Source organism: Mustelus asterias, chromosome 2 (assembly GCF_964213995.1).
Source record: "Mustelus asterias chromosome 2, sMusAst1.hap1.1, whole genome shotgun sequence".
NCBI classification, from domain to species: domain Eukaryota; kingdom Metazoa; phylum Chordata; class Chondrichthyes; order Carcharhiniformes; family Triakidae; genus Mustelus; species Mustelus asterias.
In genome coordinates this window covers 99740367-99767428 of record NC_135802.1, presented here as the reverse complement: position 1 = coordinate 99767428, position 27062 = coordinate 99740367, and the positions used below count along the sequence as shown (strand labels likewise).

The window sequence follows — 27062 nt, the reverse complement described above, 5'->3', positions numbered from 1 at the left end:
AACTGCACTCTAAACCCACCTCCTCGCACCACCACCACCCCGGAGATACCCAACTGCACTCTAAACTTGTGTGTTTGCTCTGCAGTTAAAGCAACAGGGAACTCCCTAAGCTCAATCCCCCAGTAGCCTTGTCGTATATTTTCTCTCAGAGAGCTGAAATTCCTTGCCTTCACTCTCTTGACACAGGCTGAACTCTCCCCTCTTTTTGTGTGTCTTGGTGTAACTTGAAGCTGAAGCTGGGCAACCGCCCAGTTTTTTTTTTCTACTTTGTGTTTGTTTTCCAAAATCAGTTAACTTCTTTATAACCCATCTCTTCAACTTCAGGGGTGCATGTGTATGTGTGTCCTACATTACAAACCAAACGGGTACCCGTTCTGTCACAGGGCCACCTGGACATCTGGACATCCAGGTGCATACCGAAACTCTTTTTTTACCTTACTTAACACAAGATATATTCAGCTTAAAAATGATACAATGTTCCTTACGCCAATCAGTTAGGTTTATCAGGAAGTTGCCATCTCTACCATTACCTGATGGGGTTGAAGGTTCGGGTGCCGTATTGAAAAAGCACCTGGACAGCCATTCACTCGCTGCAAGCCAGGAGCATCAGTCTGGCTGTTGTTCAAGAGCAAAGACCAAATGCAGAAAGCAGAATGTCGCAAAGCAGATTATCTATGGCCCGACGGCTCAATGAAGCCTGTCTGCAGTTCTCCCCCACACCATTCAGGAAAGGTGAGAGCAGACGGTAGTGTTCCCAGGGCTGGCAGCAGGAGGCCCTCTCAGCTCATCATGCCAGCCTGGATGGAGAACACAGTGGAGGTTAGTCCCCATGGAGCCCACAAGAGAACCGCCAGCAGTGTACAAGAAGGACGAATGATCTGCTGGTCTCCGCCAAGGTAAGTGGCACAATCTACTCACTGCAAACTGATATTTTTAAGTGCATCAGGCAGTGTAAGTGTGCAAGTGCACATGGGAGTCAGACAGGAGTTTGAGCGGAAGGATTCGGCAGCAGATGGGCCATGTGCACTGAATGTGTGGCAGCCACTTCATGTTCTCATTGTTCTATCAATTGCAGGACGTCCTGTTTGTTCATCACTTACTGGAGAGGTCTCAGGAGTTGGCAAAGACATGCATGTTCCTAAACTGCTCGTGCACCCATTTGGATGGCACTCAGTCCTTCTGTCTGTCTGCAGAACAAGAACAAACACAACAGGAGGGCCCAGGCCTAGGCCGAGGCCCGGGCCAGCGGCTGTTCTCCAAATTTGAGTCCTCACCAAATGTGAGGATGGGGCTGCAGAAATAATCGGTGAGGGAAGGGACTGAGCCTGACCAAAGGATAGACAGGACTCCCCCAGCGAGACAGGACTTCCCCAGCAATCCAGTGAGAATGCCTCCAACCTGTAGTTAAATGCACCAACAGGCCTCCATTAAATCTTTTCCTTCTTCATTCCAGGTATCAAGAAAAGGGGGAGATAAATTATGGAGACCTCCCACAGACCCAGCTCCAAACCAACCTCTGAGAATGATGCTTCAGATTCCACAGAGGATGCACCATTACTGCATTCACCTGCACTCTCCACCAGCACAGAGATATTCATCTCACTGGTTGCATGTACTAGAGTAGATTTGAGGTCACGATCTGGTGAGAACATCACAGACATAAATCCACAGTTAGTGGAGGAAGTGACAGTCGAGATTTCTGACGCTTAAAGGATTGCAGGAGACCAGTCTACTGCTGAGACTCATGCAGATAATGAGCCTCTAGGCTACACCATATGAGCCATGTTGGAGATGCAGAGATAGGAACATCAGGCTGAGGTGCCAGAGACTGTGCAGTGACTTGACTGAAGACTGGAGGAGTTCACCCACATTCTGTCTACTGTCGTTCTCCAGAATGCAAATATTTGGCTGTCTTCGTGGAAAGGATGGTGACAGCCTTGGAGGCCCAAATCCAGCAGAGAACACGGTGACTACTGGATGCACACTCAGACCTGCACCCCATTACTCTAGCCATGGGCAGACAAGCTCCTGACAATCCACTAGCTAACAGATTCCAGGCAGAATTAGCTGACATTAGTTATCCTTTACTATTTGATTTTCTATTCTCTTCCGACTGGTAGACTCAGCTCCGTTTTTGTAACAGGCGTTATACTTTTCTCTCGTATCTTGATTTATAGATGAATTAAATCGCACTACTTAACGTCAGCCCTGCTGGTGGTGTGATCTTTTGCATTTGTGAAACTGTGCTAATGTACAGCCCGCGCTGCCTCTTGCTACTCAGGTCATTTCCCCGCCTGGCCCTGGGCCAACCTGCACTGGTTCCCCTTCATCTACACCTGAACCAGTAGAAAGGTGGGATTGCCTGGAGCCTGCATTATCGAGGCCTCAGAGGATCTATCTAGTGATTGCACTGATCTATCTAGTGAGTAAATTCTTTGCAGATTAGCCTCCATCTCTGAGCCTCAAAGACAATGCTAAACTCTGCCTGACTTCCTTCTAAATATGGCATCCCCACCCATTCCAGCTGTCGGACATCCTAGAAGATCATTTATGACTGTGCATTGACTGGGTGATGACAGCCATGTGCTGCTGTCCACCACACTTGGAGACATCCACCTCCTTCCCTTCCACCCTGTGACAGGAGCAGATACCAATTATCACATAATGTATGGCAGACAGCTTCAGACCTTGATGGAGTGGGCTAATGATTAATAGGCCACTTAATGGCCCAAAGCGTGAAGGATTGACTCCTCCCGTATTTAATGCTGGATGAGTTTTACAAACTGTGCAAAAAGCTCACAATTCAGCATGGTGCATGTGAGGTTTGCAAAGGTCTGTTACCCTCCCCCCTCTTAACCATCAAGTTCCCCCATCCTCCCACACAATCATCGCCTTATCATTCCTCACCCTCCTGTAACCATTCAACCTCTCCCTGTTACCTGGGACCCAGTTGTAATTTTTGTGGTAATTCCTGATGTCCCCCTGTTCCCATCACTATTAATGTGCCCATGACCCTCCTGACCCCTCCTATTCTCAAGGCCAGCTGTATTCTGAATTTCCAAGACTCTCACCCCCATAAGACCATCCACTACCCATCTATGAGCCTAGCACTTCCTCTCTACTTGCTCTCCCCTGACTGTCACTGTGCCCTCAGCCTCCCATACCCTCATTCAAACCCTTTGAACTAAATGCTTGAACTCACCAACCACACCTTTACCTATCTCTCCATGATGCTCATGGACTAAAGGGACCTTCCACCACCCCACAGCATGACCAAGGCGTGTGTGACTTCTAAACAAGTCCCAGATAGTCTGGCTTCCTTTCCTTCCTGAGTCTGCCTACCCTGTCTAGCCAATGTTCCATTGTTCCTCACTTAGCCTGCCTCCCTTGTCCAGCCTCCACTCCACCCTTCCCCACTGGCCTTGCCTCCACTGTCCGAGCTCCATGCAGCTTGGCTTATTGGTACCTTAGTTATCAGGCTGACATTTACAAGGAGTCCTCAAGAAAGTCACAGCAGCAGCTAGCTACTCACTCCGAAGTCCGGGAGGAAGTCTACCTTGCCAGATGCATGCCACTTATATGACATTATAATCCATAATTATGAATGTCATAATTTCACACTGGGGGATAACGTAATTTGGAGGGGGCACGTAAATCAGGTGAGCTGGCCTTTTCTTGAGCATGCAAATACATGCAAAAGGACTTTCCAACACTGTTTATCAGGAAGCTTGACCCATCTTTTGAAGTCCCGAGAACTTGATTGCAAAAGTTCATCCCGCTGTCGGGAAACTGATGTTTGGCTTCCCACCAAATTAAGTTTCCCCCACTCGACACCCTTCCAACTCCAGGTGGACCCGGAAGATTTCAGCCACTGTGTCAACTCGTACAAGAAGCTTGCGCATTTGTACGAGGTGCTGGTGAGCACGTATGAAATGATAGCAGTGCCTTCAGGAAGAGAGTTGGAAAGAGGAGCAAAACATCTACAATATTGTCAGTAAAGTGATTATAATGGTTTAAAAGAAGAATGTGCTTTTATAAAGGTCCTCGGGACCCCCCAAAGTGCTTCACAGTCAGTGAAGTTCTTTCACAGTGTAGTCACAGTTGTTAGGTTATGGGTCAACTGGAAACCTCAGGTATAGAGTTTAAGATTAAAATCTCATAGGTTTGTCTGCTGATGACTTTAGGCATGCAAACCAGAGACAGACAGCCCTGTGTCCCTCTTTGGCCCCTATCTGAGCCATCTCTCACTTTGAAACAGGATGATAGTAAACAGGTGAGCTACAAAGATACAGATATGTTTGAGCAGTTTGATAAATAAACTGCAGTTACTTTGGTGTTGCTTCCTATCATAATTGGCCAAAAGACCCACTTTGAGGGAATCTGAACCATTTGCTACAGCTGCATACAAACAGATTAAGTTTGCATTCAGGACGGTGCAAAGTTAAATCTTTGGACCATGGCTGGGGCCATGCTGTCCACGGTGTCAGAATAAACTCTGCAGAGTAGCCAGTTAAACATGGTCAAAGGCTGAATTAGCCTAAATACTCAGCCTACAAAATCATGCTCGCAAGAGAAGAAAAATTAGAAGAACATAAACAAATGAAAGTTATCAGTGCTCGAGTACAAATAACGTTTGATTGACTGATTCCTCCTTTATTTTCTAGCTACCATGTGAAGACCAGATAATCCTTCTGAAAGGCTGCTGTATGGAAATCATGTCTCTTAGGGCAGCGGTTCGCTATGACCCTGAGAGTGAGACTTTAACTTTGAATGGTGAGATAGCTGTCAAACGAGAACAGTTAAAAAATGGAGGCCTTGGTGTTGTATCTGATGCAATCTTTGATCTGGGAATATCTTTGTCTGCATTCAACTTGGATGATAGTGAAGTGGCTCTGCTCCAGGCTGTGCTTTTGATGTCTTCAGGTACAATGACCTTTTCTACAGTGTTTTATAAAACATTTTGCTGCAAATGGATTGCTTCTTTTCGAGTTCTTTGCAGTAACTCAAACTCTATATGTGTCCCTACAAGAAACTCTCAGGCAGACACCGAATGCTTAATGGAGGAGGCTTTATCTTTTGCTTAGTTTATTCGTAAGTGAATTAAATAGTAGAGCAAATCCACTCACCTGGTGCAGGGGATAGCAATGAAACAAAAGGTGCCCAGATTACCTGCTCAAGCATGGGTTTATCATCTAACATTTCAGAGTTTAATGTCATAAAGCTGCCCAGCTGCTACTGTCAGTGATCTGACCATCAGTGTTGGATGACATTCTTAATCACCCTGGTCTAACGTTACATGTACCATTTTCCAGGTAATTTGCAATGACATGGCAACGGTTGATGGTGGTGTTACAGAGAATTATGTTTACAGAAATCTTTTTTTAATATCGTAGACCGAGAAATTCAGGTTTGTGCAAAAATGGAAAATGTTAGAGAGTCTGGTGGGAGGAAAACACAAGTTGCCTTTTTCAGCAGTGTCCTTTCAGAACTGAAAAATAGCCAACTAATAAAAAAAGACAATGGGCAAAGGGGAAAAACAGATTTTTCAAGCATAGAATGAAGATTCAGTTAATTGGTAAATGGCCTGTAAGTTGCTTAAATGAAAAGCAGGATGGAAAGGTGCAACCCAGTTAAGCAGTAAAGACAATAATGTCAGTAGCATTGTGATATGTTACTGGACTAGTAGCTAAGACTAATGCTCTGGGGTATGAACAAAGAACAAAGACAAAGAACAAAGAACAGTACAGCACAGGAAACAGGCCCTTCGGCCCTCCAAGCCTGTGCTGCTCCTTGGTCCAACTAGACCAATCGTTTGTATCCCTCCATTCCCAGGCTGCTCATGTGACTATCCAGGTAAGTCTTAAACGATGTCAGTGTGCCTGCCTCCACCACCCTACTTGGCAGCGCATTCCAGGCCCCCATCACCCTCTGTGTAAAAAACGTCCCTCTGATGTCTGAGTTATACTTCGCCCCTCTCACCTTGAGCCCGTGACCCCTCATGATCGTCACCTCCAACCTGGGAAAAAGCTTCCCACTGTTCACCCTAACTATACCCTTCATAATCTTGTATACCTCTATTAGATCTCCCCTCATTCTCTGTCTTTCCAAGGAGAACAACCCCAGTCTACCCAATCTCTCCTCATAGCTAAGACCCTCCATACCAGGCAACATCCTGGTAAACCTTCTCTGCACTCTCTCCAATGCCTCCACGTCCTTCTGGTAGTGCGGCGACCAGAACTGGACGCAGTACTCCAAATGTGGCCTAACCAGCGTTCTACACAGCTGCATCATCAGACTCCAGCTTTTATACTCTATATCCCGTCCTATAAAGGCAAGCATACCATATGCCTTCTTCACCACCTTCTCCACCTGTGTTGCCACCTTCAAGGATTTGTGGACTTGCACACCTAGGTCCCTCTGTGTTTCTATACTCCTGATGACTCTGCCATTTATTGTATAACTCCTCCCTACGTTATTTCTTCCAAAATGCATCACTTCGCATTTATCTGGATTAAACTCCATCTGCCACCTCTCCGCCCAATTTTCCAGCCTATCTATATCCTGCTGTATTGCCCGACAATGCTCTTCGCTATCCGCAATTCCAGCCATCTTCGTGTCATCCGCAAACTTGCCGATTACACCAGTTACACCTTCTTCCAAATCATTTATATATATCACAAATAGCAGAGGTCCCAGTACAGAGCCCTGCGGAACACCACTGGTCACAGACCTCCAGCCGGAAAAAGACCCTTCGACCACTACCCTCTGTCTCCTATGGCCAAGCCAGTTCTCCACCCATCTAGCCACTTCTCCTTGTATCCCATGAGCCTTAACCTTCTTAACCAACCTGCCATGTGGGACTTTGTCAAATGCCTTACTGAAATCCATATAGACGACATCCACGGCCCTTCCTTCATCAACCGTTTTTGTCACTTCCTCAAAAAACTCCACCAAATTTGTAAGGCACGACCTCCCTCTTACAAAACCATGCTGTCTGTCACTAATGAGATTGTTTCGTTCTAAATGCACATACATCCTGTCTCTAAGAATCCTCTCCAACAACTTCCCCACCACGGACGTCAAGCTCACTGGCCTATAATTTCCTGGGTTATCCCTGCTACCCTTCTTAAACAACGGGACCACATTCGTTATCCTCCAATCCTCAGGGACCTCACCCGTGTCCAAAGAAGCGACAAAGATTTCTGTCAGAGGCCCAGCAATTTCACCTCTCGTCTCCCTGAGCAGTCGAGGATAGATGCCATCAGGCCCTGGGGCTTTGTCAGTTTTAATGTTCCCTAAAAAACCTAACACTTCCTTCTTGTAATGGAGATTTTCTCTAACGGGTCAACACCTCCCTCCGAGACACTCCCGGTTAACACGCCCCTCTCCTTCGTGAATACCGATGCAAAGTATTCATTTAGGATCTCCCCTATTCCCTTGGGTTCTAAGCATAATTCCCCTCCTTTGTCCCTGAGAGGTCCGATTTTCTCCCTGACAACTCTTTTGTTCCTAACGTATGAATAGAATGCCTTAGGATTCTCCTTAATCCTGCCTGCCAAGAACATCTCGTGACCTCTTTTTGCCCTTCTAACTCCCCGTTTGAGATCTTTCCTACTCTCTCTGTATTCCTCCAGAGCTCCATCTGTTTTCAGTTGCCTGGACTTAACGTACGCCTCCCTTTTCATTTTAATCAGATCCTCAATTTCCCTGGTTATCCACGGCTCTCGAATCCTACCTTTCCTATCTTTCCTTTTTACAGGCACATGCCTATCCTGCAGCCTTATCAATAGGTCCTTAAAAGACTCCCACATGCCAGACGCGGACTTACCCTCGAACATCCTCTCCCAATCAACATCCACCAATTCCTGCCTAATCCGGCTATAGTCAGCCTTCCCCCAATTTAGCACCCTGCCCGTAGGACAGCACTCATCCTTGTCCATTACTATCCTAAAGTTAACAGAGTTGTGGTCACTATTTGCCACATGTTCCCCTACCGAAACTTTGACGACCTGACCAGGCTCATTTCCCAGAACTAGGTCCAGTATAGCCCCCTCTCTAGTCGGGCTATCTACATACTGTTCCAAAGAACCTTCCAGTACGCATTTTACAAATTCCTCCCCGTCCGGACCCCCAGCTCTAAGCACTTTCCAGTCTGTGCCAGGGAAATTAAAGTCCCCCACTACAACAACCCTATGTTTTCTGCACCTATCCTGAATCTCCTGACATATCCTTTCCTCCACTTCCCGTGGGCTGTTGGGTGGTCTGTAGTACACCCCCAGCATAGTGACTGCACCCTTCCTGTTTCTGAGTTCCACCCACAGCGACTCAGTACATGACCCCTCTAAGTTGTCTACCCTCTGCACCGTGGTAATATGCTCCTTAACTAATATCGCTACTCCCCCACCTTTTTTAGCCCCTCCTCTGTCTCGCCTAAAACACTTATACCCCGGAATATTCAGCTGCCAGTCCTGTCCTTCTTTTAACCAAGTTTCCATCACCGCAACCACATCCAAATTCCGCATAAGCATTAAGGCCCTAAGTTCGTCTGTTTTACCCGTTACACTCCTCGCATTGAAGCAGATGCACTCCAGACCTCCAGGCCCAGTCAGGTCCTCCTCCTCCAGAGTGCTCCTCTTCTTAGCTAGCCTTGCCCTGGCCCCCAGCTCAACCCCAGCCTCAGTATTTACTGACCTCCTGTTTTGATCCCCACCCCCCTGCCACACTAGTTTAAATCCTGCCGAAACACTCTAGCAAAACTCCCAGCCAGGATATTTGCTCCCTTCCAGTTAAGTTGTAACCCATCCTTTCTGTACAGTTGCCATCCTGACTTGAAGATTTCCCAGTTATCTATGAATTTAAAACCCTCCCTCTTGCACCAGTCCTTTAGCCAAAGTTCAAATTTCACCACCACATCTGTGAGAATTTAAATTTAATTCGTGAATAAACCTGGAATAAAATGTTTGTCTCGTTAATGATCATAAAACTATTGTCTTTCAAAACTATTGTCCTTCAAGGAGGAAGTTTGCTATCCTTACCTGGTTTGGCCTACACACTAGCAATGTGTTTGGCTCTTTACTGCCCTCTGAAATAGCCCAGCAAGCCACTCAGAAAGTACTTTGGGTGCACCTACACCAAATTTATGTTCACAAATGCAGCTCACAACTACCTTCTCAAAGGCATTTAGGGATGGGAAACGAATGCTGGTCTTGCCAGCAATGCTCACATCCCACGAACAGTTTTTTTTTAAGTGCCAAACACATTAAAGGAGTAAAACTTGCAACTAGTTAATGAAGAAAGAAGGTGAGAACATGCCAGAAATTGAACGAGTCTGGCTGAAAAGAGCGACATGTTGCAGAAGCTTTCATCTTGCACTCATCAGGACAAACACAAAAATGCCAAATTTCAAACAATGACAATTTATACTACAGGGTAAATGGGTGCTGATTGGTTGGCAAGTTAATTCTAGTCAAAGTATGACCATGAAGAAAGCAACAGTGAAACCACTGGCTGCCCAAGATCCTGGGTAATTCAGAAAGGCACAAGATTTGAACATATTTGTTTTGTTTGTAAAAACCCTGTCCCTGTATATGAATGTCTGTTGCTGCTAGCAAGTTAGATGAACTTCATTACGAGCTCAACGAGAAGCTTCGGCAACATGTCTCCCTTTTCAGCAGATTGAATATACAGAAAGCCTGTATTTCGAATCTGAAATAGAAACTCAAACCTTGACAATTCATAGAATCATAAAAATGCAAAGAAATCACACAAGGAAGCTATTCAGCCCATTATGTCTGTGCCAGCAATTCCCACAAAACAAAGTAGCAACAAAGATGGAGATTCTAGCCCTGATCATCGTTATACTTGCACTTAGATGAGACTTCCACCATGTACAGTGATGGGACCATGACCCTGCCAACTATCTAGCCTTGGAGCATTCACATACTGGAGTTCTGTTTCCAGGCCAATACCACTGAATCACACCGAGCTTGAGGTGTAAAATTCAAACAGCATTTCTCAAGGACTTGCAAGATTGGCTTTCCTTTTCATCCTAATTTTACTTTTCTTTCTTCAGTCTATGCAAGACAGGACTCTGTAAACTCTTGTACAGACCCTGACCGTATATTTGCTTTAGTTTTAGGAAAATAGCCCTCTGATGGCTCGTGCATCAAGGCACCATGACTGTTTCCAGGATAGCTGGCAAATGGCTGCAAGGTCAGACACCAATTGTGGTACATTTCAGCATTTAGATGCTGATCTGGCAAAGCCTCGCGTGCAAACAGTGGCATCCTACACCATAAAGAAGTCCAGTATCCCGGAAAAGCCGCATACGCACTTTCTCCTTTTCCCTCTGTTCAGGAGGAATGTGCTGTACTTCCTTCTCCTTGCGCCCAGATTGTCAGTCACTACCTTTATGCAGCAATGGGCTGCAGGCTGGGAGATGTCACCAGTCTGGAAGGATTCCAATGCAAAGAATCTCTTGGCCATGGTCACAGTTACTGGCTGCACCACTTTTGCCCTGCTGTGAGGTCTGCCTACAAGAGGTGGCAGATTTTAGTGAGCACCTCCTTTTGTAAAACATTGTATGTACTATTTCTCACTGAGATTGAGGTAAGGGAGCTGCTTCCCATAGAAACTGGGTTAATAAGGCAGCCATTCTCCCCTCCTCCTCTGTCTGCTGGCAGCTTGTCCTCTTCTGTGTCTTCCTGTCATGCTGCAGGCCAAGGGTAAATGGGAATCACAGCACTCATGGTTGGGAGCAAGTGCTCTGAGTAGGTGCATTGAAGTGAGAACCAAGATGTTCACCATGTCAGTGCCATTTCCTGTTGACTTCACAAACTATAAACGTAACAGTAAAAAACTCTCACCACATCTAGAAATGATGTGGAGTTGTTGGCGTTGGACTGGGGTAGGCACAATAAGTAGTCTCACAACCACATCTAGAAACTTAATAGGAACCAATAGAAATCAATAACTAACCTGAAAGTAATTATGATCCCTTTGAGGGTTATGTTCGGTTGTCCATGCTTAAGAGAGGTTAATACCTGGATCATCAAGTTAGAATTAAAATTGCATTACATACTGGCTGATGTCACAAGCTGCATACTTCAGCCACTTGCTCCTAACCCCCATCCTGGCACACAAAATGACACCCATAATAGTGCTACAATACCGAACTTCACAGTCTGAGATTCTTCACAAAAGTATGGGGGAAAAAAATAGACCAAGCCAAGAAAGGAGGTATTAGGAGGAAGCTAACAGCAAAGTCATCCTAAGTTCTGGTCCTAAATCCCTTCAGGGGTCTGTATGCCTTTGATTCCTAAGCAGACACAAAGATGGATCCAATGTAAAATCTTATGAAAGGGTAGAAGGAAGTTGGAACAACTGTGATGGTCGCAATGTAATGATAAAACAGCACAGATTGCTAGACTGCTGTGAGAGCCTTTGAGTATTGGGATTTAAAGCCAAGATGAAGCAGTCTGAACCTGCTGGGTTTGCCTGGCAGCAAGAATGGATCACATGACCTCATTCTGAGCCTCCATTGCAGCAGCCTGTGCTCTAATGGATGCTGAGACAGGGCCACCAAACATTGTCACAGCTGGGTCTCTACAAGTGTGGCTATGGAGTTAACCATTAATTCCCCAATGGAAAGGATGGCCTCCGAGCTCTGTATGAAGGCCTGTGCCAAACTGGTCTGCCACATATCCCTGGTTAGTGACAACAGGTTGGTTTTTTTCAGTGACTCTGTACCTATCAGCATTCCCTTGTATGCCACCCATCAAAATTCTCATCTGAGTCCACTGCAACAGAACCTGTCTGCCACCTCGCTCTCCAGGGAGCTGGTACACATGTTATCCTTTCCCCCAGCCTGGCTAGAGCACACTCGCACCCAGTGACTCACCACGTGCAGACCCCAAATCTGTCCTGATCTCAAAGTTTGCACTGTGTCAGTATGTGAATTGGTGGCGAATGTCAGATCAAGTGATGGTGCTTCTTTATCACACATCTGCTCTTACTCGCGCTCTTTATAGTCATGCTGCACTGGCTGGCAAGGTAGCAGTTTTCGTCTATCTGAAAGCAAAAATGCAGGCGTGGATGGTTGACGTGAGAGAAGGTGGATTGGATGCAAAGCGAGAAGTCCATGGTCACCATCCAGAACTTGGGGATAAGAGTGAAATGGGATTGAAGAAGGTGCAAGAGGCAGCAACATGCCATCAGCCCGGATGATCTCCATGACGCTGATTGTAATGACCTCAATGACAGCCAGCCCAATAATTCACAGGACCATCACCTCCAGGGGTCTCAGGAGAAGCAGGCGGCACCTGTCCCCCATCAGTTCCCTGCTGCTCCCTCCTGTTATATAAGACCTTGTCCTGCAAGAGAGGAGAGAAGGTGATGTGCTTGTTACAGTTGAATAGCTGGCAGACAGTGGAATATGTGGGTTGTGGGTGTCACCTTGCAGGATGGATAAATGGTGCGGGAGGTGTGGGCCCTCTGAATGTTAGACATCAGTCTGGGTTGCTGCTGGTGCATTGAGCTGTGTGAGAGATTGATGGCGTAGCTGTTATGATATGACATTGGTAGGATGATCTTGACTACCCATGTGTGGTCATTGAACTTTTAGTGACACTGCATCCAGATCCTTAAGCGAGACTCCTTGAATTAACCTGCCTGGCTCCTGCTCCCATTCCCTACGCCTTGTGTGTTTTGAGGGCCTCCTGACCCATTACAGAAACATGGCCTCTCTCTCCTCCTTTCCACCTCTACACCCAAAGCTTTCAGCATCACGTCAGTGAACCTCGGAGCTTTCTCTCTGACCTGGTGCTCCATTATTCTTCCCTGAAACACTTTAGGAGACGAATCTAACCACTGTTGCACCTGGACCTATCTGCCTTTTAAGAGGTGCAGAATTACAGTACAGATTTAACTCAGACTAGTCACATACTGAGCATGCAGCCAGTCAGCAACATAATTAGTGCTGGACTGTACATCACAGTCAGGGAGGTGAGCAGACAGCACGATGTTTGTCAGCTGACTGCATCCCTTTGATCAGACATGAAGGTAATCATACATCATGATCCCATGCCCACTAACTGGCCTTATCAAATGTTTAGCCATATGGATTTTGGATGCTTATATTTGCTATTGATATGAATACTTATATTACTTTTATATTACTTACATTACTTTTTTTATTCATTCGTGGGACATGGGCGTCACTTGCTGGCCAGCATTTATTGTCCATCCCTAGTTTCCCGAGGGCAGTTGTAAGTCAATCACATTGCTGTGGCTCTGGAGTCACATGTAGGCCAGACCAGGTAAGGATGGCGGATTTCCTTCCCTAAAGGACATTAGTGAACCAGATGGGTTTTCAACAATCGACAATGGTTTCACGGTCATCAGTAGATTCTTAATTCCAGATATTTTTTATTGAATTCAAATTGCACCGTCTGCCACGGCGGGATTCAAACCTGGGTCCCCAGAACATTAGCTGAGTTTCTGGATTAACAGTCTAGCGATAATACCACTAGGCCATTGCCTCCCCAATTTATCAATTTTATTTTAACAAGATTGATAAAATTATGTTTTATATTACGACCATCATCTGATTTTTGACCTCAATTCAGACTTTACTAATTTGACTTTTATTTTTGTTGGTTTTAATAATGGTGAGCCTTTCATATTCTTGTGTAGATCGGCCTGGCCTTGCCAGTGTAGACAAGATAGAAAAAATCCAGGAATCCTTCCTCCTTGCATTTGAACACTACATCAATTATCGCAAGCACAATGTTGCTCACTTTTGGCCAAAACTACTGATGAAGGTGACTGACCTGCGAATGATTGGAGCTTGCCATGCAAGCCGCTTTCTTCATATGAAGGTGGAATGTCCAACAGAACTTTTTCCACCATTATTCCTGGAAGTCTTTGAAGATTAGGAATCAGACTTTGAACAGGTGCACTACCCGAATATCTGTGAACCGCGTTGGCACTACTGAGCAATGTTTCATTGGACTTCACAGGGTACCTTTTCCAGATATGATGACAAACATTCCATTAATGCAGGTACTGACTAGTGATTTTGTGACCGTAGCTTTTTGTACACATTTTTGCTTATCTTGTATTCATGTTTGTTTTCGGATAAGACATACGGTAGAATATCGCTTTGTGGTAAGGAACTCCAAACTCCAGATGTCATATAAATTTTCTTCTGCATGGGTCTTTAGTGAATTTAATATGACAAAGGCTACCATTATGTATGGCTGAATCAATTTGATTTTAGAGGGAAATTGCAGAGCTACTTCTTGTTCTAGAACCAAAATGCACGCACAAACAAAATTACTGCTGGAGTTCCTACTCCTCCCCCTGCATTCTTGCCATTATTCAATTTAAGTACCCAGAACTGTGAAGTATGGGTAAAATAGATGCAGCTGAAGTGTGCAGTGTAGATAAAACAAACATTAATGAATAGGCACTCATCACATTTCAATACACAACAGGAAAAATAAAATAGGGCTGAACAACACCATAACTTGCCACATTATCCTCTGGCATTCTCATCCAAGCTGCCAATTTCAGCACAAAGTATAAATGTGCCACAAACCACCATGCCAATCAGACTGATTGGAGGGTTAGCCAGAGATTCCAAAGGGAAAAGTTCACGGTTTTGCAGTTAGAATTACTCTGCTAAAGTTGGAGTTGAGGCTTGTAAGGCAGGAGTATTTAGAGCTCTTTTCTGACTCTAGCTAAGCTGCGCCTGCCATGAGAGCGTTTGTTTGGTGCTGACACTGAAAACCAGCAAGAGAAAAGTATTCTCTCCTGACACTGCCATCCTTTGAGCAAAGGAAATGGACATTATAAAGTGGCTTGTCCTTGAATATTCTACCGATATCAAATCAAAGAGGTTCAAGGAGAAAGAGCAATTTTGCTATCGCTGATATATTTTATAATATGATTGGTAGCTTCAACAGATACGCATTTAAGCTGTTGTTCTGGAACATTTATTAGGAACATGCTTGATCTTACTGCACATCCACTTACCAACTCCAAGGAAAAATACTCAAAAATAATCGTTTTATTTAGTGTTTTTTTTTGCTCATTATCCATACATGATTTCCCACAGCTTGATAGAGTTCATATTTTACATGGTGCTAATCCATTTGCAGGTGGTGCTTTAATGCCTCCAGCAAATTGAGCTCTAACTTCTGCAGCTTTATCTCTTCAAACTGTGGGAATAAATATTAGCATTAAAAATGTCAATAGATAAGCTGTTCCCTGCATGGTTTGTAGTTTACCAGTAATGGGTTCCTGATGGATGCTCACTCTAACCATGAGATACCTTGCAGTTTTTGATGCACCTTGATTTTTTTTTACCTAACAGGATATGTTGATTGAAAATTGAAGTTCCATGCACGATTGTCTTAAAAGACCAAAGCCAGACCTTTTGAAGCAAATGGTTGGTCCAGGCATGACTAAACCAAAGCTGTTTGTGTTCGTTTGATCTTTTTTGCTGCCCAAGGTCCTTCTGCTACCTGGATAGCACCATATAGCACGAAACAACAGCAGACACAGTGAAAATATTTACCACTAAGTGAGGGGTTGAGGGGAGAGAGTGAAAGAAAGGTTTTGGGGGTTAAAAAAGTACATTCAATAAGAGGACTAATAAGATTGTTTTCGAGGAAGAATTTCCCATAAAATTTTAAATAAGCTTGACCTTCTAACTGGGCTTGGTTAGTATATTACATACTTTGTCGTCAAGCTGAATGTTTTGTAAACTAAAAGGTAGTTTATTCAAATGCCCAATAGTCACTACTTAGCTGAACGCACAGGCTAAGAATATCAAATGCACAGACAATCAGGATGGAATAAAAACTGTGTAGGAAGTCTGAATTCTATTTTTGATATATTAATAACAGAATGATATACCTAAGGAAAACAAGCCACTTTTTAAAAATCATACCAGGTGTATCATGTTTGCACAGTATTAATTAAATTTATGATATTTCCTTGGTATTTTAATAAAAGAACGACCACTTTACAAAGTAGAATTTTAAAAAATAAAGAGAAATACATCTTTCTGATCTTGTTGCAATTATGTTTAAATAAGTTTAAGTGCTTTGAAAGTATGATAGTTCGCTTGTTTTCATTAGCTGTAATGTCCATTGTGTGAGGAAGACAACATTGGCTAGCAGGTGGCAAATAAGCCAGAGGAAGTGTCATTGGTTTGAACTCTACCTTAAAAAGCCATTTGAAAATTTCTACAGGAATATTCCATAAATGAAATTTCACAATGCTGTTTGTATGTTAATACATTTCTGAATTAGGGTCTTTCTTGCATAAAGTATTCATATGGGGCAAAAATGTTTTGGTGAACACATCTCTGCTTTAGCTGCCTCTAAATTTGATGCATGCTTTGATCAGTTTTGCTTTCCTGTCATCAACACCACAGTGTTATGTGGCCTTAACATAGTTTGTATGGCAATTCTGAACTTTTGTGTTTTAAAATGTAATTCTTTCTCGCACTTCATGAGAAAACCATGCTGTTGAGGTTTTTAATTATGCCAATTTTGACTAATATTGAATGTCCTTTGTATAATAGAAGGGGATGCAAAACACTTTTTTTTTAAAAGGAATTATTGCTTGATTTACTGTACAACATTTATATCAGAATTACTTCCAGACACATTCTTGAAACCAATCTGGTCTGTTTGGGCTTTCCAAACATGCATCGTCTCTCCACTATTTGTCCAAAAACCTGCAAAATCTTCCTTTTTTTTAAAGTTACCTTTATTTAAAATCAATAATTATTCAAAATAAGGCAAAGGTTTCAACTTGTAATAAACAAGGACCTTTGTTCCCAAGACAATTCTGGATCAGCAGATGGAGAATTGGTTTAATTGTATTGCATTCTCTTTTCAGTTATGTATAATTTAAATAATCTGCTCAATGGAAAACTTTGAAATATGCCGCCTACTTCACCCAAGGTTGAGTCTCTCATCCTTTGATTTTCTTGAGTATTATACCCAGTGCTTAGTCTGTAAATAATCTCCATATCCCATTGTCTTCAAATATATTGTCACAGACTCGGAAACAGTGAATGAGCTAAAATAGCAAGGATTTTCACTTGAGCATTTTTGGCACTAATGCGTAGTTAAGGCCACAGTACCTAAACACACGTTTTTCCATGGGATATTGAAAATATTTCATAAGAAGTTTGATCTAACCCAGAAATGATCGTGCTTAAGTTAGATGAGGTCAAGCTGATAATATACTTTCAAAACCAAACGAAAAAGTACTTTCTTGAATTATTTGACATGAAAGGGCTAAGAAAAAGCCATGCTTCTGTTCAGATTGTTAGAATTTGTTTCTGTGTGAAACTGTACTTTCCTTCTTGGGGACTGATGGTACTAAGTGATGGGATACTTATCAAAAGCTGTTATTGAATCACCAATAGATCTATCTGGGTTAAAAAGAGAAAGAAAAACTTGAATTAATATAGCACCTTTTCCCACCTCAGGATCTCCCAAAGCACTTTGCAGGTTAGATGGACACTTTGGATATTAATGCTCTCCCCTTTGGGTAATAGTAGTCAGTGGATGGTGAATAATGATTTTCAGAAGCTACTTTCAAAGCATAACTTTGAAAAAGTTCTATTTTTTTTAAAAAAGCATCAATATACAATCTGATGTTATTCAATTTGGTGGAGTTATCTGTAATTCTGCACCATAGGATACGGTGCGTGGAGGAATATTCGTTAGAGAAGAAGAATCTGAGGAGCACGCGGGTGTATTTGGAGCATTCTAAAGTGCACTAGAGTCACAAAATTCAGTCTCCTGTTAACCTGCACTTCACAGTATTGCTTATTAACATCCAGCCACTGATTTCTTAATTTGCCTTCAAACCTGTCTTGAAATATTCCCTCTGCCTGCCCCTACCCCCCCCCCCATTTTCAGTTTACTTCTGTGCTGTATTTTGTTATTTTCAGTTTGAATTATTTTGTATTTTATTAGATTTTATTTTTAGCAAATTATAAAGCTGGTGCATAAGAAAATATCAGTTCCAAAGAAGATATATTGATGTACTATATGCACTTGTTGATCAAAGTGCTAAATGGTGCATGCACTTTTGCCACAAGATTTGTTTATTCTCAACAGATTAAAATGGGGCTCCAGTTAGAAATAAAGGGAAAGATTGAGAATATTATTTTGGGCCATGTTCTCTCACTCCAGAAGTTTCCCCTCCTATCCTCCCCCCCCCCCCCCCCCCCGCCCTCCCCTCACCACAATGTCCATCCATGCCCCCCGCTCCCCCCCTTCCTCTTCCATACAATTCAGCTGCTGGTGAGTTCCAAACACAAAGCAGAGTCTACCTAAAATAGGCATTGTGCCCCTTGAATATGCTGGTCAGGCTGGTCTGTTTAAGGGTCCCAAATACCAAAGGTACCAAATTGAGCAAAAAGTGGTCAGAACAGCCACTGTACCTGCCCCACTTGGTTTTTCTAAACAAAAGTCCTTCAAGAGGTTGCTGAAGGTTGCCAAAAAGCTGGTAGGTTGTTGTTTCTCACTTGCCTTAACCTGGACCAGGAGGACCAAGGGTGCAGTTTGCAGCCAAGCTGCATGAGGCACCCCACCTTAACCAGCGAGCTGCGGTCAAGTGTCCAAATGGCATCAACAGCTCGCTAGTACTGTAGACATGAAGCACTAGGTCTAATTTAGAACACGCAAAGCTGCCAGACTTTCATCAGAGTAGGAACTGGGAGGAAGTGAATTTCTCTCTAAAATGTTTTGTATTTGTGGGAGAATGGGGAAAATTGCTTTTGTTGAACTTCTAATCATGGCTTTCATTTGATGGTCATGAAGTAGTGTACTGTCTGGACTTGTTTGAAATGAGCACATGATAGGTACCAACATGTAAGGAGAAAATAGAGGGGCCAATGGTAACTCAAGTTTTAACTTGATTGAATCAGACTCCAGAATCTCAATTATAAAGAACAATTATTAAACAGCATGCTATTTATTTTATATGAAACTTATTTATAATACACTCTGCTTGCCCAACCATAATTGAATTCTAAAATCCTGTATATAAGATTAATATTGCTTGTACAGAGAATGAATATTGTAAATATATAGATAAATAGTTGTATCCTGATTTACTTTCTTTGTTTTGTTTAATTAATCCATATTGTTCCCTTAATGGATTACCATCTCAGTTGATAGGGAATTGTGCTGGATTCAATTTCCAATTAAGTCTTAATATTAATTAACAGAATCAACTAAACAAAAACCAGTCTAAAAGGCTGCTTGACATTTTCCCCGATTGTACGAGATAGAAATACTTTTAGTCCTGATAAAGTCTAGTAATAGCAAACACTTTTTTTTCCATAACAAGCTTTCCCTTTGCCCTTTTAACCATTGATCTTTCTGACCCCTGAACGTATCTTTCTACAATATTGGCTATTTTGTTTTCTTTTGACGTGATGTCCAAGTGGCCATGTGAGATTTGACAATGAATGTTAGCAGGAAGAGTCCCGTCAGAATGCTGCGAGGGGAGGGGAGGGAAAGATGTGGTTGCATCACTCTGGAGGCAATGGAAATGGCAGAGGATGATCTCTGAAAGCGGAGGCAGGTGGATTGATGCCACCACCAAACACGTCAACCCCTACCTCCTCTTTCAGCTTTCTGAAGGGTCTGTACCCTGCAATACCGTGGTCCACTCCTCAAACATCGACACCCCTTCCCATCAGCACAGGAAATGTCATACCAGCCCTTTTGCCTCTTGAATTCTCACCATCCAAGGCCCCAAACGTTCCTTCCAGGTGTAACAGTAATTTACTTATTTTATTTATTCATTTGTTTGACTTCTCCTCCTAAAACGTAGGTATTTGTACTTGCATTTCTTTCTATTCAGTACACTAAATTCACTGTTCATTATGCTGTGTCCCCTACAATGGGAAACCAAATGCAAATTGGCTGACCGCTTTGCAGAACATGTCAATTCAGTTCGCATGAGCACATGCTTCTGGTCATCTTGACATTTTAAGTGTGCACCTCACCAACCACCCCCCCCCCTCCCCCTCCCCGGCCTTTCTGTCCTCAGCCTCACTCTATTCCAGTGAAACGCAGCATAAGTTTAAGGGACAGCATCTCATCTTTCAGTTGTTACTTTACAACCATTTGATCTTGTTGTTCAACATTTTCAGATCAGAATCTGTATTTGTTATTTTTATGCCCTTTGGGTATTGTTTTTCCTGTTTTCAGATGGCAAACTGAGGGTGCTGATTCTGCTTTTTCCATTTGCACTTTCTCCAAAACGAAGTTTTGCATCTTTATTTGTCCCATTCCCGAATCCCTTTGTCTTGCACTATTATCCCACTTATGCTCACTCTAAATAAACTCAGTGCTGTCTTCAGATGACATTCCCACATCTGCATTTCCAACAAGGTCACTAGATAACAATCAAAAGCTTGGTTGATTTTTCTTTTTCTCCCTAACCCACACGTATTAAAACCAATTGTAATGTCCCTACCAGTTCACCAAATGAAATCAACCAGATCAGCACAGGACTGGCTGTTTTTCACAGTTCAGCTGTTTTTTTTCTTTTTAAACAAATGTCACTCGCCCGTTGTCCCACATAATTAAAACCTTAGTGATAATATTTATTGAGGCATTATGTTATTTTGTGCCAGTGTCCTATGCAGGTGTCCTTACTAAATGCTTGCAGTCAAGCATAACTGATACTGTCCTTTGTGAAAGTAGATTGAACACTGTGAAGGTAGTGTTATAATGGAGGTGGTGGCAGGTCATAGCCCAGCAAAATAAGCTTCCTTTGTTCCCTTGTTCAAAGGTATAAAAAATGTTTCTTTATGGTTTATATATGTAACAGAGTAAAAAATGAAAAATTGACTTTTTATACTTGAGATTGTGATTTTTTTTTCATGTTTGATCATCCACCCTAAGTGTTAACTCTTATTCATTTGGTTCCCTTGGAACTGTTGAATTCATGTCATTAGAATTGATTTTTAGTTAGCAGAGTGCCTGGTGTGTAGAATTATGGCCCACACTCGAGTCTCCACATGAATAGAAATTCTGAATGAATAGAGCTACTAACATTTGCTGATATTCAGGAAAAATTGTTAGAATCCTTATAAAGGAGTTCCTCTGGAATCAAAATAACTGAGAAATCTCCAATATATCCGGTGCAATTGTGTTTTCTGTTATTTTGCTATTAAATGGCACATTATTGCTTATGGCTGGTAATTATTCTTTATGTACATGCTGATGACCGACGGTATTTTTCCTAATAAATTGTAAGATAAAATGCTGAACCCAGAAATAACTATGGTGTAAATAACTAGGCTGTGCTGAAAGTTGCTGATCAGCTTTTTGTTAATTATATGGATTTCTATTGCACACTGTGAAGAAAGAGTTATACGATGCAGTTTTTATTTGCTCTCAAATAATGTTTGGATAGTTGCTGTTGACAATCACATTGTATGCATCATGTAATGAATATCAAATATGTTTCAGCAATGTTGCAGAACAATATTTTATGTAATTGTGGATGCTGTATTTTAGTATAGATATTTTATGTAATAAAACAAATCTAAGAGAAAAAACATGGTCTGCAAAATAAGTTAGTGGTCTCAATTTAGCTTTTCATATATAAATAATTTCATTGTAATTCTGACATTTGTTACAATGCTTTTGAGTGCTTCTATGAGAATGATATTGATAGATTTTTGTTAGTTTAGGGAAATTGAATAAAGATCCATATCGAAGGAAGAGACTGAGAAAAAAGTAGATCTTCTCTCACTGAGGGAATCACCCTGACCTGTAAGTTTGAGACCTTTTGAGTGGCAGACAGCGGTCCGGGGAAGCAGATTTTGCCTATTTATTTTTAGTTGTGGAATGGTACTTGTCATCAGGAGCCAAAAATGTACACATTGTTGAAAAAAATTGTTACTTTTGCTCCCTTTTCCCCTCTAGAAACAAAAGCAGAGTTTTTTATACTCTTATGCTTCTGGTGGGTAACTTTATCCACCAGCAGCACTCAAGATCTGAATGCACTGCCCACCAATTTCTGGCCATGGTCTTGTCAGGACATGCTCGACTGACTGGCAGGTGACAGAGTGACTCGATTGTTTCTCCAGTCCCATTCTGAAACAAGATGCTGGATGTACAAAAGCATCAGAGTGTTGGGACACTATTACCATACCTGCCTGATGTAAGTGTAGAATTAGGCTTACTTGTTTCCCTTAGAACAGAGGAGGCTAACTTGAGGTGTACAAAATTATGAAGGGCATAGATAGGGTGGATAGGAAAGACTTGATTTTCCCTAGCTGATCTTCTCAGAGGCAACCAATTAAGAATAAAAACAATGTGCTGGTCTAGCAGCATCTGTGGAGAGAGAACATTAACATTAATAAGGAGGGTTAACTTTTCGAGTCCAATTTGACTCCTGCAGAACTGGAATAGGTTTAATGAAGCCCAGTAAAAAGCTGCCTCCAATCAAAATCCATCTAGTTCAGGATGCTGGGCAGACCAGTGATAGATCCAATGGAAGGGATGGCAACAATGTCCAGCAGCCAGCCCCTCCCCATGAGGTGAGTGCTGCTCTGTCAGGGGGACCTTGGCACCTCAAAATGGAGGCACTCTGGCACATTGTAAAAAGTGCCGTGCAGAGAACAGCTCTTCAATCAATCTGTTGTTACTTTGAATCCACGTGTGCAAACCACGTCTTTTTCTATTAAAACCCACAACCCCGAAAATAAGTAGGACATTACAGAAAGAAAATTGGCGATGACAACAGGATTTTGTTTCCTCGAGAATATTGCGAAAAGATTCTAAGTAGAAGAAAAAAAATCATTGTGGTCCTTACACTTTGAATATTAGAATGCTGAGGAAAAGCAACAATGGGATTAAACATTAAACTGCAAGTGCAGGAAGACCCAAGTAAGAAAAAAGCTCAGTATGGTTTTAAAAGAAGGTTTTTTTTTCTGATCAGAGTCCAGGCAATATATGGCATATTTAAAAAGAAGGAATATTTTGCTATACAGCTGGAATTGTTTGCAAAACAAAACATAAAGTCAATAGTCTCCAGATTAAAAAGGGAAATACTGGGATGACAGGAAAAAAATAAAAACATATAAACTGAACAGTCTGGAGTTGCTAGTCCTGCAAGAGAAATGATGAGTCAATTAGGATCCATGGGCCCTTTCAATGAAGAAAATGAATCTTGGACTGCCTATGCAGAGTGTTTTCAATACTTCATACAAGTGAATAAAATTGCAGGTGTGTTGCTCGTGCCAGCTCTTCTCAGTACCGTAGGATGTAAAACCTTTAATTTGCTCCAAAACGTACAATGCCTTGGCAAGGATCATTGAAGAGCATTACTCTCCAAAGCCACTGATCACTGTGGAATGGTTCAGGTTTCACCAAAGGAATCCAGTGCAAGAATGAAGATTCACAAGTTGAGAACTGCCTATAAGAAGTCAAAACAGCAACAAGCATGTCACAGATGTGCCAAAAATGGGCCATTCTGCAAGTGAATGCTGGAGCAAGGATAGCCAATGCAAGAATTGTGGAAAAAGGGGTCACATTGCAAAAGCTCACTGGGCTAGACCATCTTCACATGAGAAGAATATTCAGAAGAAGAATCTGGATGCCTTAAAGAAGAAGAACATGGTGTATTCTACAAACATGGTTATTTTTGGTGGCTGGGTCTGGATGCTCAGATTAAGAAGTGGGAGAACGTTCATCTTGTGCATGAATAAGAAATAATGTGGAGATGCCGGCGTTGGACTGGGATGGGCACAGTAAGAAGTCTCACTTGTGAGACATGCGGCACGGTAGCACAGTGGTTAGCACTGCTGCTTCACAGCGCCAGGGACCCGGGTTCGAGTCACTTTATGTGTGGAGTTTGCACATTCTTCCCGCGTCTGCGTGGGTTTCCTCCGGATGCTCCAGTTTCCTCCCACATTCTGAAAGATGTGCTGCTTAGGTGCATTGACCTGAACAGGTGCCGACTGTGGCAAATGGGGGAATTTCACAGTAACTTCATTGCAGTGTTAACATAAGCCTTACTTGTGACTAATAAATAAACTTTACTTTTACTCTTAATGAATAAGAAATACACCACTGTTGTCTCTTTTACATCCTTGGGGGTGGCCTAAAATGCCATGGCATCAATTAAATGTAGATTTTGCCGGTCTGTTTGGGGGTCATAATTGATGCACACTCAAAGTGGCCAGAAATTATGAGATCCACTACCACTGAAAAAAACATTGACAAACTTGACAACATTATTGCAAGGTGTGGTAAACCAGAACAGGTTTAGTGATAATGGTTCACAGATTACTTCACAAGAGTTTGAGGATTATCATAGAATCCCCACAGTGCAGAAGGAGGCCATTCGGCCCATTGAATCCGCACCGACCACAATGCCACCCAGGCCCTATCCCCGCAACCCCTCGCATTTACCCTGCTAATCCCCCTGATAATAGGGTCAATTTAGCATAGCCAATCAACCTAACCCGCACATCTTTCGACCGTGGGAGGAAACCAGAGCACCCAGAGGAAACCTACGTAGACACGGGGAGAATGTGCAAACTCCACACAGACAGTAACCTGAGGGTGGAATTGAACCAGGTCCCTGGCGCTGTGAGGCAGCAGTGCTAACCACTGTGCCACCGTGCCACCCAATCTCAAAGTACTGATATAAAATGGACACTTTATCATCTATCAACCAATGAATTAGCTGAAAGATTTGTACAATCCTTGAAACATTCTTTAAAAGCTTCAAAAGGGTAGAGTTCTTATCATGTCATGCACATGTGCTTTTGGCATCTTACAGAAACATTTCTCATGCGACTACCCAAAGTTCACCTGCATTACTACTCTTAAAGAGAAATTTGAGAACTATGTTTGATTTGTTAGAGCATCAACAACAATCTCAAGTTGCTAGATGAGAAGTGAGGGCAAAACAATGCTCATTTCAACAAGGAGGTTGAGTGTTAGCGCGTAATTATGCCATGAGTGAAAAATGGGTACCAGCCATAGTTTTAGCACAAACAGGTTTGATTTCTTACATGATTCAAACTGAATGCTACACTGAACTATTGTTGTCACCTCAAAATGGTTTCTCAGAATCATCTCCAGAGGTGCCAACTTTTTTAGTCTCTTGTTTAATGAATACTATTTCAGAAGACTTAGCTGTATCTGAATGGCCTGATTGTGTCTCTGTTACTTTCCAAGAAAAGTGTCTACTGAAGTTCCAAATCATACTTCTGTGGTCAAAGACAACTAAGTTCCAGAACTTCATACATAATCGAAGAGGAATAGACGTCCTCCTGATCAACTTTCTTATTGACTGCGTATAATGATAAATGATGCATAGTACTGTATCTAGAGTATTGTTTACATATAACATCATTGTAATTTGTTGTCATGACTACAGACGTAAAGGAGGAGGGATGTTATTTATTTAAAAGGGTTGCAGGTTGCTTCAAGAGCTGATCACATGATTTGATGGTGATGTCATTAAGGTCTTGCAGTGGCTTCTGTTTTACTTTCAGTTTCGTACTCTGTGTAAGTGCAGAGAGCAGCCCTTTAATAAATCTGTTGTTGCTTTGAATCCACATGTGCAAACTACGGGGGGGGGGGGGGAGGGGGTGTGACCGATCATCCCCTGGGGGGTGTGGGAGGGGAGGGGGTGTGACGTATCATCCCCTGGTGGGGGAGGAGAGCGGGTGTGACATATCATCCCCTGGGGGGGAGGAGGGGGCGGGGGGGATGGAGGAGAGGAGTTGTGACGTCTCATCCTCGGGGCGGGGGGGTCGGCTGCCAGTCTGCGGCCGATCCCTCCTGACGGAGTGGACATGCGGCCATGCCATCCCACGAAACCTTCCGGATTAAGCGATTCCTCGCTAAGAAGATGAAGCAGAACCGGCCGATTCCACAGTGTAAAGGGATACACCATCACTGGTACACTACCAGCCACAGCCATCTCTCCTGCTCTCTCGCCTCTGCAGGGAAGTGTAATCTGTGGCTGGTAGTGTACCAGTGATGGTGTATCCCTTTATACTGTGGAATCAGCCGGTTCTGCTTCATCTTCTTAGCGAGGAATCGCTTCATCCTGAAGGTTTCATGGGATGGCATGGCCGCACGTCCACTCCATCAGGAGGGATCGGCCGCAGACTGGTAGCCGACCCCCCCCCCCCCCAACCAGAGGATGAGACGTCACACCCCCTCTCCCCCCCCCCCCCAGGGGATGATACGTTACACCTCCCCTCCTCCTACCACCCCGACCAGAGGATGACCTGGGTCAGAGAGCCGTTGCAGTCTCTGACCCCGCTCTTCGGAGGCTGCAGCGGCGACTTCGGACTTTAATTTTGCAGGTGGGAAACAGCGCGGATGCGGATCGGGCCAGAAGACGGTAAAGTGGGATTTGGCGGTAGAGTTGGGCGTGCGGTTCATTAAGTCGATTTAAATGCATGCGAATGCATTTAAATCATTGCGCCGCCCGATTCGGGCGTGGGCCGGACCCACGCCGAATCGGGTGTCGGTAAAGACGTGATCTGCTCAGATTCGGGTGAAGATCATGTTAAAGGCCCGACGCCCAACTTTACCATGATTTCGCGCCCAACAACGGGTGCGAAGCTTTGGTAAAATCAGGCTCCAAGTCTTTTTCTATTAAAACCTACAACCCCAAACATAGTTAGGGCATTACAGCTATCAGATCACCTATACTTCTGTAAGTAGGACAGTTGGATATAGGATCACTTTGAGACACCTGCACCTTCTGTAGCCCCTCTTGCCACTTCCCTACTGTTAAGACATTCAGCGGAAGCCAGCCACCTGTGAGGTTGTTTGCAGCTTACATAGTCTCATTCCCCAGCATGATGTATCCAGACGAGAGAGACTGTTGGAGGTTGAGGAAAATACACTTGTGATAGAAGTTATATTTGATCTCCAAACGCTCAACTAAAAGCAGAGGAGCCTGCAATAACAACACTTTATACTTTATTGCAACTTAGTCAGACAGCATACAACTCTGCATAGATATAA

At 43.1% G+C, this 27062-nt stretch overlaps 1 protein-coding gene across 7 annotated transcripts in view; it reads left to right on the top strand.

The window, feature by feature from the left end:
• thrb (thyroid hormone receptor beta) overlaps window positions 1-23061 on the top strand; it is a 221069-nt gene extending 198008 nt beyond the window's left edge. For 6 of the 7 annotated variants that reach the window (XM_078239245.1, XM_078239210.1, XM_078239218.1 and 3 more), the window contains 2 exons: window positions 4665-4923; window positions 13693-23061. In XM_078239245.1, the coding sequence (XP_078095371.1) occupies window positions 4665-4923; window positions 13693-13934 (501 nt within the window). In that variant the 3' untranslated portion in view covers window positions 13935-23061. The remainder of the gene's footprint in view (window positions 1-4664; window positions 4924-13692) is intronic. The other variant, XR_013500555.1, reaches the window with a different exon arrangement.
• The last annotated feature ends 4001 nt before the right edge of the window (window positions 23062-27062 follow it).